At 44.4% G+C, this 15,878-nt stretch overlaps 1 protein-coding gene across 1 annotated transcript in view; it reads left to right on the forward strand.

The window, feature by feature from the left end:
• Positions 1-1,509: 1,509 nt before the first annotated feature.
• The window catches only part of LRRC1 (leucine rich repeat containing 1), a 110,152-nt gene continuing 95,783 nt past the window's right edge, over positions 1,510-15,878 (forward strand). Inside the window, exon 1 of the mRNA XM_032216858.1 lies at positions 1,510-2,177. Within this exon, the coding sequence (XP_032072749.1) occupies positions 2,019-2,177 (159 nt within the window). The 5' untranslated portion in view covers positions 1,510-2,018. The remainder of the gene's footprint in view (positions 2,178-15,878) is intronic.

Raw genomic sequence — 15,878 nt, forward strand, 5'->3', positions numbered from 1 at the left:
GCCGCGAAGGCTGGCAAGAAAAGTTCCCTCCCAGGGAAGAAGGAAGGGAAAGGAGAGGAGAGTGGAAGGGAGAGAAAGAGAAGGAGAGATAGCAGGAAGGGAAGAGGAAGAGTGGAGGAGAGGCAAGGGAAGAAGAAAGGTAAGGAGAGGTGGGTGGAAGAGAGAGAAAGCGAAGGAGAAGAAGGTGGAAGGGAGAGAAAGAGAAGGAGAGAAGGCAAGAAGGGGAAGAGAGAGGGTAGGAGTAGGGGAGAGGTAAGGGAAGAAGGAAGGAGAAGGAGAGGAGGAAGGAAATAGGGAAGGGAGGGAAGAAGGAAGGGAAAGGAGAGGGGGGTGGAAGGGAGAGAAAGAGAGATAGCAGGAAGGGAAGAGGAAGAGTGGAGGAGAGGCAAGGGAAGAAGAAAGAGGTAAGGAGAGATGGGTGGAAGAGAGAAAGCGAAGGAGAGGAGGGTGGAAGGGAGAGAAAGAGAAGGAGAGAGGGCAGGAAGGGGAAGAGAGAGGGTAGGAGTAGGGGAGAGGTAAGGGAAGAAGGAAGGAGAAGGAGAGGAGGAAGGAAATAGGGAAGGGAGGGTAGAAGGAAGGGAAAGGAGAGGAGGGTGGAAGGGAGAGAAAGAGAAGGAGAGATAGCAGGAAGGGAAGAGGAAGAGTGGAGGAGAGGCAAGGGAAGAAGAAAGAGGTAAGGAGAGGTGGGTGGAAGAGAGAGAAAGAGAAGGAGAGGAGGGTGGAAGGGAGAGAAAGAGAAGGAGGGGTGGGTGGAAGAGAGAGAAAGAGGAGAGAGGGCAGGAAGGGGAAGAGAGAGGGTAGGAGTAGGGGAGAGGTAAGGGAAGAAGGAAGGGGAAGGAGAGGAGGAAGGAAGGAAGCAGAGAAGGAAAGGAGGGAGAAAAGAAAGAGAAAATAAGGTGGTGTTACAACAGGCGCTAGGGATGGTAAACAAAGCAACCCAAACTGTGTATTATAACCTTTTAAATGGAATAACAAAAGTATAAGAATGGCAAAGAAAAAGAATAACTATGTGAATGTATACCTATAACTGTATGTAAGAGAATAAATGACAGTAAAAATATAAAGCGCAATATAGGTAAATAATATTTGGTTATTAAATAGCTAAGTATAAATAAATAAAGAAATGTACATACAAATGGATAACGAATAAGGAGATTATGAACGCAAGATAGAAACGTATGGAAGGGAAAACACTAACTGCAAGGAAACCGATTCGGAACTGCGGTATGAGATACGACGGAACTTCTTGTTCCTACGTTGTCTTAAGTCACGTGTTTGCCTTTTGTTGCTGTGTTTCAAATAAAACATTAAAAGGGAAAAGCTCCCTCCTTGGGCGCCGGTTGTCACCCGACCCGGGGTCAGATCGCAGCACCGGAGCGGGAGGGAAGAAGGGGCGGGCCGAGGCCCTGGTGATGTCAGCTGGGCAAGAGAAAGGGAGCGAGCGAGTCAGCAGGAGGAGGAGAAGGAGGAGGGAGGGCGGCTGTTCCGGGTCAGGGAAAGGGAGGGGGGGGGAAACCCAAGCCTTCCCAAAGGTGCCTCGGCTCCAGCCAGCCGCCCGCCCAGCGCCTTTGCAAGCCAGCCAGCCGCAGGGCGCGAGAGTCGGCGCTGCAGCCGACTCAACCGGGAGCTCCCCGTGAGAAGCCGGATTTCTCCAGCCTCCCGTCTTCTCGTCTTCCCCGCGGCTCTTTCGCCGGCCGCACCAGGGGAGAAAGTGCCTCCGCAGCCGCCCCTTGCTCCCCGGAGCGATTGCAGAAGCCGCCGCCTCCTTCTGGAGAGGGCGCCCGCGAAGGAAGGACGGCCGTGGGGGAGCCCGGCGCCGGCGAGGTTGCTAAGCGGGGGAGCCCCGTGGGTCTCGCTCGGAGACGCGAAGGCGCAGACAGGCGGAGGCGGCCGGAGGACCCGGGCGACGCGCGCCTTCCCCTGCCCTCCGCGGCTTCGTCGGGTGCCTGGCAGGCGGAGGGAGGCGGGCGGGCCGGCGGGCGTCGTGGCTCCGCCGCCGCCGCTGCTTGGCCGCCGCGATGTTTCACTGCATCCCGCTGTGGCGGTGCAACCGGCATGTGGAGCTGGTCGATAAGCGGCACTGCTCGCTGGCCGCCGTGCCCGAGGAGATCTACCGCTACAGCCGCAGCTTAGAGGAGCTCCTGCTGGATGCCAACCAGCTGCGGGAGCTGCCCAAGGTGAGGAGGGAGGAGGAGGAGGAGGAGGAGGAGGAGGAGGGTGGGTGGGTGTGGGTGGCGAAGGAAGCGGAGTGGGCACGGGAGGAAAGGCGAACTTTCTCTCCTTCTCTTTCTCTCCCTTCCACCCTCTTCTCCTCTTTCTCTCCCTTCCACCCACCTCTCCTTTCCCTTCCTTCTTCCCACCCTTCCCTATTTCCTTCCTCTTCTCCTTCTCCTTCCTTCTTCCCTTACCTCTCCCCTACTCCTACCCTCTCTCTTCCCCTTCCTGCCCTCTCGCCTTCTTTCTCTCCCTTCCACCCTCTTCTCCTCTTTCTCTCCCTTCCACTCTCCTCTCCTTACCTCTTTCTTCTTCCCTTGCCTCTCCTCCACTCTTCCTCTTCCCTTCCTGCTATCTCTCCTTCTCTTTCTCTCCCTTCCACCCTCCTCTCCTTTCCCTTCCTTCTTCCCTCCCTTCCCTATTTCCTTCCTCTTCTCCTTCTCCTTCCTTCTTCCCTTACCTCTCCCCTACTCCTACCCTCTCTCTTCCCCCTCCTGCCCTCTCTCCTTCTCTTTCTCTCCCTTCCACCTTCCTCTCCTTCTCTTTCTCTCCCTTCCACCCTCCTCTCCTTACCTCTTTCTTCTTCCCTTGCCTCTCCTCCACTCTTCCTCTTCCCTTCCTGCTATCTCTCCTTCTCTTTCTCTCCCTTCCACCCTCCTCTCCTTTCCCTCCCTTCTTCCCTCCCTTCCCTATTTCCTTCCTCTTCTCCTTCTCCTTCCTTCTTCCCTTACCTCTCCCCTACTCCTACCCTCTCTCTTCCCCCTCCTGCCCTCTCTCCTTCTCTTTCTCTCCCTTCCACCCTCCTCTCCTTCGCTTTCTCTCTCTTCCACCCTCCTCTCCTTACCTCTTTCTTCTTCCCTTGCCTCTCCTCCACTCTTCCTCTTCCCTTCCTGCTATCTCTCCTTCTCTTTCTCTCCCTTCCACCCTCCTCTCCTTTCCCTTCCTTCTTCCCTCCCTTCCCTGTTTCCTTCCTCCTCTCCTTCTCCTTCCTTCTTCCCTTACCTCTCCCCTACTCCTACCCTTTCCCTCTTCCCCAGCTGGGAAGGAGGCAGCCCCCCGCGGGCGAGGGAGACCCTGGCCACCGAAGCTCCCAAGGGGCCGCTTGAGAAGTTTTGCTCCTGGGTGGAGGGTGGGTAGGGGTGGGTGGGTTGAAGCCGACCACCCTGGAGCAAAACTGGAGCAGTTGTCCGCCTCTGCCTCTCCCTTAGGCTGCTCACTCCCCTCTCCCCTTTTTTTGAGCATTTAGGGAAGCCCCTGACTTTACCTGTCCTTAAGTCCCTCTTGGGGTCCTCTCCTAACCCCCCCCCCCCGAGACGCGAACTCTTGTCTGGCGTAGAAACTCCGATCAGCCCCCCCACAGCAAAAGCCCCCCCTCCCTTCTCCCTCCCTCGGCCAGTTTGCAGAAGGGAGTCGGTGCGTGCGCGTGGAGTATTTGGGGGGGGGGTGTGTGTGGATGAGCGGCAGGGAAAAAGTCTGTTTTTGGCGCCTGACAATCTTCGGGGCTTGCAAGAGTTTTCCCGGAGTTTGGCATCCTGCTTTTGCTTTGGGGAAACGGAGAGACTTGGGAGCCCAGGCTCCAGCCTCGAAACAGCTTGTGCATCAGGGCTCCTGGAGGGGAAGGAGGGGATGTGGGGTCTGGCCTCGAGTGGGGTGCAGCTGAGCCGTTCCGGAGGCCTCTGTTCCTGGGGTATCTGTGAAGAGAAGGAGGCTGTTTTGGACGATTCCCTCTGTGGGTGAGCGGCAGGGAAAAGTCTGTTTTGGCGCCAGTCTTCCTGAGATCTATCTTTTATCTCCTTCCTTCCTTCCTTCCTTCCTTCCTGCCTTCCTGCCTTCCTGCCTTCCTGCCTGCCTTCCTGCCTGTCTTCCTGCCTGCCTGCCTTCTTTCCTTCCTTCTTTCCTTCTTTCCTTCCTTCCTCCCTTCCTTCCTGGCTGCCTGCCTTCCTTCCTTCCTTCCTTCCTTCCTTCCTGCCTTCCTGCCTGCCTTCCTGCCTGTCTTCCTGCCTGCCTGCCTTCTTTCCTTCCTTCTTTCCTTCTTTCCTTCCTTCCTGCCTGCCTTCCTTCCTTCCTTCCTTCCTTCCTTCCTTCCTTCCTCCCTCCCTTCCTGGCTGCCTGCCTTCCTTCCTTCCTTCCTTTCTGCCTTCCTTCCTTCCTTCCTTCCTTCCTTCCTTCCTTCCTGCCTGCCTGCCTGCCTGCCTGCCTGCCTGCCTGGCTGGCTGCCTGCCTGCCTGCCTGCCTGCCTTCCTTCCTTCCTTCCTTCCTTCCTTCCTTCCTTCCTTCCTTCCTTCCTTCCTTCCTTCCTATCTCTACCTACCTACCAACCACTCAAGGTGCCGAACACATCTTTCTCCTCCTAGTTGTCCCACCACAACAACCCTATGAGGTGGGTTGGGCTGAGAGAGAGTGACTGTCCCAAAATCACCCAGCTGGATTTCATGGCTAAAGCAGCACTTGAACTCATAAACTCCCCTTTTCTAGCCTGGTGCCTGAACCACTAGAGACCAAATGGATTCAGTGGCGTCCATTCAATGTCCTATATAGACAAAGGGAATTCGGGTATTTATGAGTTTGTCTACTGCTGGGTCAGGATGTCAGCCAAATGTAGTCTTGTCGTGTGTGTGTGTGTGTGTGTGTGTGTGTGTGTGTGTATCTATATCTATATATAGGTCTTTGGTTATTTGGGTTTTCTCCCGCGTAAAATTGGAGGTGTCTTGGCGACGTTTCGACGAAGTCTCATTCGTCATCTTCAGGCTTCGTGCTTCCAGGAGCAATGTGAGATCTCGGCTGTGCAGTTAAAAGGAAGAAACAGCTGAGATCTCACATTGCTCCTGGAAGCACAAAGCCTGAAGATGACGAATGAGACTTCGTCGAAACGTCGCCAAGACACCTCCAATTTTACGTGGGAGAAAACCCGAATAACCAAAGACCTACATACTAACAGCCGCGAAAACCTCAGAAAACATCTCTATCTCTATCTCTATCTCTATCTCTATCTCTATCTCTATCTCTATCTCTATCTCTATCTCTATCTCTATCTCTATCTCTATCTCTATCTCTATCTCTATCTCTATCTCTATCTATCTATCTATCTATCTATCTATCTATCTATCTATCTATCTGTTGTATGTATGTATATATATATATATATATGTTGAATGTATGTATGTATGTATGTATCTGTATCTGTATCTGTATATGTGTGTATATACTTTGCAAGTGAAAATGGGTGTGTAAGCTATCATTTTATGCATGGGACATAGCGAATACTATTTATATTCCTTTGTAGTGCTTTATTTGGATTTGAGTGGGGCACCCATTCCAGGAGGCTTGGGGGAGGAGTTATGTCATGTTTTAAGTGCGCAGATCCCATAGTTTGTATTTTCCATATAGCACCTCCTTGCGGGAGGATGAGTATCAAATCCTGCTTTGGATGTGTGAGCAGCGTAGCACGTACAGTGAGGTGGTGCTTCGCTAATTATTCCATCGTTCTTAAGCTGGTCTTTAGATCTGCCCACAAAACATTCTTCATGACCTCAAGCCCGCTTCCTCCCACAGCTAATGACTTTCATTATTAGAGTTACTTCCCGTGCTCTTTGCAGAAATTTGGAAAGCGAATGCCAGCGCAGCTACATTGTCTTGCCTTTCTGTTTTTAAAACCTCTGACACGAATTGGGCAAACTGGTGTGGCAGGATAGAATGATGAGCTGTTTAGGCAGCTAAGGAGTTTGCAGTGTGGTTTCCATGAGAAAAGTAAGAGTTGTCAGTATAGTTGGATTAAAGTCCAACAGTTCAGCATCATAGACAAGACTAAAGGTAGATAATAAAACTTGAGCAAAAATGGCTATTGAGACAATTAAAAACTTTACATTACGCTTAAGTTGGTTAAAAAAAATAGTGAAAAGATTAAATTGGGAATAAAGTAGAAAAGGAAGCAGGGAATCCTCTGGGAATGGGAGGATACTTTGGGTAATAGAAATTTGGACTTTAAGAAAAAAAATATCCAAGGAATTGAGGAGATATCTTCTCACTTCTGTAGTAAGATAGAATTGGTTTGGGAAGGCAGTCCTATCGGTGTGTTTTCTCTTTCCTGTTTATTTGTATTACTGCCTTTGGCTAATACTGAACAGAAGACCTAACTTTTGAATTATCTGTTAGTTACTTCTGTCATTTTGCTGGCCTGGGCACAGTTGTATGCTAATAATATAGCAATAGTAATAGCAATAGCAGTTAGACTTATATACCGCTTCATAGGGCTTTCAGCCCTCTCTAAGCGGTTTACAGAGTCAGCATATCACCCCCAACAATCCGGGTCCTCATTTTACCTACCTCGGAAGGATGGAAGGCTGAGTCAACCTTGAGCCGGTGAGATTTGAACTGCTGAACTGCAGAACTGCAGTCAGCTGAAGTAGCCTGCAGTGCTGCATTTAACCACTGCGCCACCTCGGCTCTATATAATGTATGTGTTCTGGATTTAGCATGATTCCTAAGCTACCCATTGAATGCACATATTAAATGTAATTCAAAAAGACAAAAAAAAAACACATTGCTTTCAACTACAGTTCATCGGATAGAATGGCATTAAACCAGTTATGAAGTAGACCATCTGAGCTCAAATGTGGCCTGACTACTAAACAGACAAATCAACTGATGAAGGGAATAATGATGTTTGCCTTGTCAATGTCCAGGCAGCAACTTTTTGATGTAGTATTATTTTTGAATACCGGCAAAAATTAAGTGTAACTTAAAGGACAGATACCCTACATTGTAGTCCTATACTTGTTCTTTTAGCTAGTGTGTGCCATTAGGAATTTTGTCCAAACATTGTCATTTATAGATACACATGCTGAATCAGCACTCCTAAAACCTTCTCATTTTTATCCAGCTACCATTGTACCATTGTAGAGCCGAGGTGGCGCAGTGGTTAAATGCAGCACTGCAGGCTACTTCAGCTGACTGCAGTTCTGCAGTTCGGCTGTTCAAATCTCACCGGCTCAGGGTTGACTCAGCCTTCCATCCTTCCGAGGTGGGTAAAATGAGGACCCGGATTGTTGTTGGGGGCAATATGCTGACTTTGTAAACCGTTTAGAGAGGGCTGAAAGCCCTATGAAGCGGTATATAAGTCTAACTGCTATTGCTATTGCTACTTAGAAAAAAATACTTAGACATACTTAGGATAGTTTTATCAAAACATTGAGGGTATCTGGATACATATTTACTAGAATAAAAGCAGAAGCAAAACTGACAAATCAAAAATAATATGTTGGATGTAGAGGGTTTTTTTTCCCCCTTGCTATTTTTACAGCACTTTGGCAAGGGTTTAGTGATTTGTGGCGATTTAGCCTGTCGATCTATTTCTGCAAGAGGACAACTAGCAATTAAAATATATAGTTACCAAATTTTTACTCAAGTTTTTTTCCCCCTTGCAATATGGGATGTGGGGGGATTTGCAAACAGTGCAACTTTAATTTTCAATATATCTGTACTGATGTGATTTATACACCATTGCCTGCTTATAGCAGAGTTTTAGCTACGACAGCAAAATATGATCAGGGAAACTCAACTGTGATAAAATGTCTAAGTTAACATGTGTGATTGTGTTTTGCAGTTGGATAGCAAATCAGAATAAGACTGCATGCCTGGAAATGTGTGTTTGTGCTAACTCTGACGTGGATTCTATTAATCTGTTGTTCATGAGGCAAGAAAAAAGTATATTAAGTGAGGCAGTGAGATTTTGTGTAGAGATGCATGTATGTTGAAAGCTTTTTCTCTTTTAAAAAAATCTATTTAAATAAGCTTCCACCATTTCTGAAATCCTAATAATGAAGGCATCTGAAACAGGTGGAAACTGATGTGTGTAGAAATTACACATGTAGGTATCACCTATGGATGGTGACAATTTTAACAAAAATAAATAAAGCAGTCTTTAATGTGAAGCCTAGGTTGTTTCTTTTAAAATACTGCATCCTTCATAGAAATGAAGTTGGGAGCGAACCTGGGAACTGAAGGCTAGACAGGCAAAAAGCAAAGATAAACCATTCTTGTCTTTTATGGATTCTTAGAGAAGAGAATCATAGCACAGTAGCTCCTCTACATTATAGTTACCATAATATGCAATTTTAGTGAATAGCTTGATTGACCCTAGGAATGTGATACATTCCTTATTTTTATTTCGCTTATCAAAAGCCACCTTGCCCAGTTCGGTTCACCGACAAAAGGGCGACCGACAAAAGCGCGCCCGACTAAACCGCGGTGACAAAACTGCGAATTCTAAACCGCGCTGACGAATGAGCGCTGAATCGCGCCAACAACAGCGCGCCGACAGAAGCGCGCTGTAAACCTAAACCTAAACCTAACCCTAACCCTAACCCTAACCCTAACCCTAACCCTAACCCTAACCCTAAACCTAACCCTTACCTTAACCCTTACCTTAACTTAAATCACGCTTCTGTCGGCGCTCTGTTGTCGGCGCGCTGTTGTCGGCACGTTGCTGACATCGCGGTTTTAGCGACGCGGTTTTGTCAGCGTGGTTTTGTCGTGCGCGCGTTTGTCGGGTCATGGCCCAATTCACTATTATTTTTTCCTTGCAGACACTTATAATAAATTGACAAAAATTGAAAGTGATCCCAGAGTGGTAGAGATAATTGAATCTAACTCACATTCCAGCTCTTAATCCAAACACATTATCCAATATATATATATATATATATATATATATATATATATATATATGTATATGTATATGTATATGTATATGTATATGTATATGTATATGTATATGTATATGTATATGTATATGTATATGTATATATATATATATATATATATATAGATATAGATATAGATATAGATATAGATATAGATATAGATATAGATATAGATATAGATATAGATATAGATATAGATATAGATATAGATATAGATATATATTTATTTATTTATTTAAAGTCACAACCCCTGGTATGCCCAAATATGGGAGGAAGGTCACACTTCCACTCTCTGTCTTCGGCTCTCTTGTGACGAGCCGAAGACAGAGAGTGGAAGTGTGACCTTCCTCCCATATTTGGGCATACCAGGGGTTGTGACTTTAAATATATACCTCTCACCCTGGCTGGCTGATAAGGAGTCGAGCCTTGTAGCTCAATGGTTAACACATCTGCCTAAGAGGCAATGGAACACAGGTTCGATTCCCAAACTTGGGTATGGCTAGCTGATGAGAGCTAAATAGCTTGAAATAGATCTATACTAGTCTCCCTTTATTTATTTATCAGCATAAATATAACAAATGTAACAAAAAAGGCAACAGTAAAAAATATTGGGTTTCTGTCTGGATGGACTCTTGTGACGAGCCTAATGACAGAGAGTGGAAGTGTGACCTTCCTCCCATACTTGGGCATACCAGGGGTTGTGACTTTAAGTATTTATATATATATATATATATATATATATATATATATATATATATATATATATATATATATATATATATATATATATATATATATATATATATATTTATATTTAGTGTCATAGTATTTATTAGTGTCATAGTATTTATCAGCACAAATAAAACACACACATATATATATATATAAATAAAAATAAAAATAATGGAATATACACACACACACACATATATACCCCAATCAATGTAATTCCATTTAAAAAAGTATTCATAAAACATTCTAAGTGCCGGCACAGGGGATTTGCATACTGTGATAACTGTTGCTATTACAGCTTCCCTTTAGTTTGCCACAGTTTGCATTTCATCTCCTCTGCCAACACTTTTCTCTGTTCTCGTGGAGTAAAACAATAATTTGTTCAGTTAACTAAGCATCTGTTGGGGATAGTAATTTCTTTTGAAAGTGTGTTCTTGGTCTTGACTTCCTGGCATGATCTTTTTTATGTCCTCTTCAGCATGTGAACCGAAAACTGGCATATAGAGCAGGTGGCTGTCATTAATGCATCCATTATTCATTGGGGGCTACAGCCTTCTCTGTGTTAGTTCCCGCCCTTTGGAATAACCCCTTCAAGGTGAGATCTGCCTCAAAGCTTCCTGAAGACCTGACCCTGCCAATTGGCCCTTAAAGAAGGGACCAATTGGGGATCCAGTCGGGGAGCCTTCTCTGTTGCAGCTCCGGCCCTCTGGAACGAGCTCCCTGTTGAGATCGGGACCCTCACTACCCTCCAGGCCTTCCGCAAAGCCACCAAGTCCTGGCTGTTCCAGCAGGCTGGGGGGGGGGGGCTGAGAAGCGTTTACCTCCACGGAAATTGTGAATGTTGGTTTTGTTTTTAATATGTTGTCTTTGTCTCGTTTTTCCCCTTTCCCTTGTCTTTTGTGAGCTGCCCGGAGTCCTCCGGGAGTGGGCGGCATACAAGACAAATAAATAAATAAATAAAAATAAATAAATAAATAAATAAATAAATAATAAATAGTACTACAGCAGAGGTCACTTCTGGATTGATGGCAGACTCTTCCTCCCTCCTCCCTCGCTCTCTACTCCTCACCTGTCCATCTTTTATTCTCATATCACTATATTCTCATGGTTTCTTTTTCATTGCTTATTCTATTCTTCCATTACTTTGCTTTTGTTAATGTTTATACTTCTGTTCATTTCTACATTTCAATTGTTGAAAGCTGCCTGGAGTAGCCCTACAGTGAGATAGGCGGGCAAATAAATGTAATAAATAATAACCTATATTTATAAATATTTATGTATCACGAACCCATTCATTCTTTCCTTGTTAACAAATTAGTAATCATATAGTAAGAGTTCTCTTTGACGGTTCCACCACAAATGCGCGAACGACAAAAGCGCGTGTGACTAAACCGCGGTGACAAAACTGCGCCGTCAAAACCGTGGAGACGAATGAGCGCTGAAGCGCGCCGATAACAGCGCGCTGACAACAGCGCACCGACAGAAGCACGCTGTAACATAATCCTAACCCTAACCCTAACCCTAACCCTAACCCTAACCCTAAACCTAACCCTAACCCTAACCCTAACCCTAACCCTAAACCTTACCTTAACTTAAATCGCGCTTCTGTCGGCGCGCTGTTGTTGGCGTGCTGTTGTCGGCGCGCTTTTGACATCGCGGTTTTAGCGCCGTGGTTTTGTCGGCGTGCTTTTGACGTTCGCGCTTATGTCGTGCCACGCTCTTTGACGTCCCGCTATAACAAGTCCCCAGGAGGAAATTCAGGATCATTTAGAGCAGGCGCGACAAACTCGTGGTGTCACATTGTCATCATGTGACGTATTGCGACTCCCCCCCTTCACTAAAATGGGGGTAGGCATGGCCAGCGCGTGATGCACCTGGCCCGCGGGTCACGAGTTTGACACCCCTGGTTAGAAGGCCAGTTTTTTCCAACCCTTTCTTAGATATTGTATATGAATTGAATTTGTTTGGCTTTCCTACTTTGTGTTGGAGTTATACAACTGATTATAACTATAACACCTGGCCCGAGGGTCACGAGTTTGACACCCCTGATTAGAAGGCCAGTTTTTTCCAACCCTTTCTTAGATATTGAATATGAATTGAAATTGTTTGGCTTTCCTACTTTGTGTTGGAGTTATACAACTGATTATAACTATAACAGTGTTTCTCAACCTTGGCGACTTTAAGTCCTTTGGACTTCAACTCCCAGAATTCCTCAGCCAGCTGTGCTGGCTGAGGAATTCTACGAGTTGAAGTCCAAAGGACTTAAAGTCTCCAAGGTTGAGAAACACTGAACTATAATCTTGTTTTAGTTTCAGTTTAATAATGAATATAACCAACTATGGATTGTTAAAACGCGATTAAACCATAGCTTAGTGTGAAATGCAAAGCAGGTCAGTGACTTAAAATATTAAACACAGCCTTGAAATTTGCTCTTATGCTTGTTATTTAACAATTCCTTCACCTTTATGTTTTCTAATTAAAAAAAGGCAGAGTTCACTTTTTGCAGAGCAGGTTTTATTAATGGAGTGACTGCCTTGTTATTTCAGCAGTCTTCTTTTGAAATATCTAGATTCTCTGGAACAGCAGGTTTAAGTCATGGCAAGACTTCAAGCCACTAAAATATGTAACAGATACTGTACTATGAGTTATGACTAAGGCCTTACCTATGTGAAACTAGAGTATTATAATTAATTATGTACTGTAATACTTCAATAATTTCCTCTAAACAGCTCAGTATCTGTTGTATTTTTTTTTCCTGAATATTCAGCCATCTTGTAAGGATAGATCTGATAGCTCTGGTCAACATTCTAGACCAGCTAGTCCCCACCTGACATCTTCTAGAAACATTTACAACAATTCCCACCATCTCACAAACTTTTTTGGCAATAGACATTTCCATGGAGATTACTGAGTAGCAGTGGTGGGATTCAGCCAGTTCGCACCTATTCGGGAGAACCGGTTGGTAACTTTCTAAGCAGTTCGGAGAACCGGTTGTTGGAAGAAATGTCCTTTTGATTATTTTCCCCACTTTAGAGGGCTAATCCTGTAAGGAAGGCAGGAAGGAAACATTCTGGTGTTGTTTCTAGCCTCATCTTTGTTGCCCTGCTTACAGAAACTGCCTGTCCAGTTAACCCTTATTACCATTGTAACAACTAAAGCGAAGTGTCCATCGACCTGAGTGACATTGACTTGGCCATTCCCACATGATCACATGATCACCGAGCCCCGCCTACCCAGCTGGTCATTAGGGCAGAGAACTGGTTGGTAAATTATTTGAATCCCACCACTGCTGAGTAGGTATATGTAAGTTTATTGTGCTTGCTTTTCCTTTGAACTAGTGTAGTTTGGGAACACAAGCCCAATTTGCGGCGTAGGTTGGTTTAGGTGGTATCAATCTGGCCTATTATGTGTTTTTTTTCTCCTGAAAACCAGTGATGTGTGAATCAGAATACTGCCAAATTAGCTTGTGAGATACTTCTAGGTCCAGGAAACAGGGTCATGTGATAAAGGAAATTTGGCCAGCTATTTTATGTTTCCACAGGTGATTAATCACCTTTTGGCTTCTGTTCGTCTTACAGGATGTTAACATGTCCAGCTTTGCTCCCATCATAAACATGAGGCAATTTGTTACTGTTGTGATAAAATAATGCGCTACTCTTACTGTGGAGAGCGCACTTAGTATGCCCCCCCACAGGTGTTCATGTGGGAATCAGTGCAGAACAAATATTTTCCATTTTAATCTACAGCGTTTTGGATGCTTCTGTCTCACCTTTTATCTGAAGAGAGTTTGTGATGATAAAATAGTAAAAGTTCATGGGAACTTTTGCATTTCTGTAAGATTAACAAATTGAAGTCTTCTTAAATGTTTTGTTTTAATGTTGTATTTTAATATAGATCTGTTTCTCAGTTGCAGCACCCTAAAATAAATCCCATTTAGCAATAACTTTCCACCATAGTCTGTTATTTTTGAACTAGGTTATCTCAAAGAGAATTAATGTAGGTATTTGATATAGCTACATTGTTTAAAACTGAGTTTTACACTAGAGTGGCAAAACAATTATATATTATTTGTATCAGATTGTATTTTTAAGGCTTTCTTGAAGTGTCACTTGAAGGAGAAAAAAAATGTTTAATAATAGGCAGTTTATCTAACTATCAAAACAGTATGAATGCACTTCTGACATAAAGCCAGATAGTAATTGAGGTCTTCAGGAATTTGATTAACCTTTGGATTTTGCTGTCTTGTTATTAATTTTCAACTTTTTATGATAGCTTTTCACTGTGAAGCTAGTGTCTTATGAATGGTTACTTCTACTGTATTCTCAAGCTACAGAATAACAGAGTGGGAAGGGATCTTAGAGGTCTTCTATTCCAACCCCATGCCCAAGCAGGAGACCCTATACCATTCTGCATAAATGGCTGTTCTTTAAAACCTCCAGCATTCCTTCAGGAATTCTCAAAGTCAATCTATTGATTAATGGTTCTCACTGTCAGGAAATTTCTCCTTAATTCTAAGTTGGTAAGTTTCCATCCATTATTTCTTGCCTTGACCTCAGTTGCTTTGGAGAATAGGTTGCCCCTCTCAGCCTTTCAAATATTGGAAGATTACAATGAATAGGAGGACAGCAATAGGTGTAAGCTGCTTTCAGAAACAGTACTGAACTAGTTAGCTATTCTGTGCATTTCCCACAATAAATTGCTATAACATGAAAAGTCTTTGGCGTACTAAGATAATTAGTTAAGGACAGTGGTGGGTTTCAAATTTTTTTTAGAACCCCTTCTGTAGGTGTGGCCTGCTTTGTGGGAGTGGTTTGCTGGCCATGTGACTGGGTGGGAGTGGCTTGCCGACCATGTGACCAGGTGGCTTGGCAGTCATGTGACTGGGTGGCTGTGGCCAACTTGTAAAATGTGGTGAAACTCACTTAACAATGCTCTTGCTTAGCAACCAAAATCTTGGCTCAGAAACTCTGGCATTTGAAGCACGCAAGTCTTAAAGCTGTCAAGTTACAAGACCCTCGCACCCCTAACCCTTTAGACAAAAAAGCCCAGGGGTGTTCAAACTTGACAGCTTTAAGACTTGTGGACTTCAACTCCCAGAATTCCTCCTCCAGTCATGTTGGCTCAGGAACTCTGGCATTTGAAGCACGCAAGTCTTAAAGCTGTCAAGTTACAAGACCCTTGCACCCCTAACCCTTTAGAAAAAAAAAACTCCAGGGGTGTTCAAACCTGACAGCTTTAAGACTTTAAGGTTTAGATAGGACTCTAAGAGGCAGGCAGGGAAATTGGTGAGCCAGCCAATCAGTGAGTGGTAGGCGGGGCAAGCGTGGTGCGGATGGACAGGGGGAGGGAGCTGGAACTGGTTCTAAACGGCACGGTAGATTTGTGGAACCTCTTCTATAGAAGAGGTTAGAACTGGCAGGAACCCACCCCTGGTTAAGGAGCATAACTAGAAGTTATTGTACAGTAACATAAATCTACAGGCAGGCTGTGTAAGCTGAACAACATTTTTATTGTGTGATCTCTGGGAGTCTAGTCTATTTTTGTATAGCAAGTAGTATGTTAAGCTAAAATAATTTATTAAAAAAAACACCTTTGTTGGTTATATTCATAACACAGTAAGCCATGAATCACGATATAGATGCACACAACATGCCAATTTATAAAAGAGGCAAGCCATACCCTGGTTTCATCTCTACTTGGGACATAGGTTTACCACATTCAAATGAAATTTGTATCAACAACATCAGGGAGTTTAGTGTTATGGAAAAAGAATCAGGGCTGGCCTCTCGTTTCCCCCTTTTTGGCAGTAATTTGCATCTCATATTCTGTACAAGTTTAGTCTTAGAAGAGCTTGATTGAATTGGCTTTAAAATAGCAACAGTAACTATCACATTTTACTGCCTCTCTCTGCTTAACTATAATTGCTTAATGACAAATGCTGTTCATCATTATTGCCCATTTTTTTATGATTACTTGCTACTTAAGGCAAAACATCTGCTTAATCCCACATTTTAATGCATGTTTTGGTGGCTTATTATTGAAGACATAATTTGAAACATGCCTTCCTACAAAATACTATGATTAGGAAATCACATTTGCCAGTAGAAAAAAGGTTAAAAAAATGGGAAGGGTAGCAGGCTGGATTGCAACATCACGAACCTGGTACAATCCTAATGTACTGAATTACTATTTCCTTGCTCTTCAGCATGTATGGCTAATATCTGCAGGGAT

This window comes from Thamnophis elegans, chromosome 4, assembly GCF_009769535.1.
Source record: "Thamnophis elegans isolate rThaEle1 chromosome 4, rThaEle1.pri, whole genome shotgun sequence".
Classification (NCBI taxonomy): domain Eukaryota; kingdom Metazoa; phylum Chordata; class Lepidosauria; order Squamata; family Colubridae; genus Thamnophis; species Thamnophis elegans.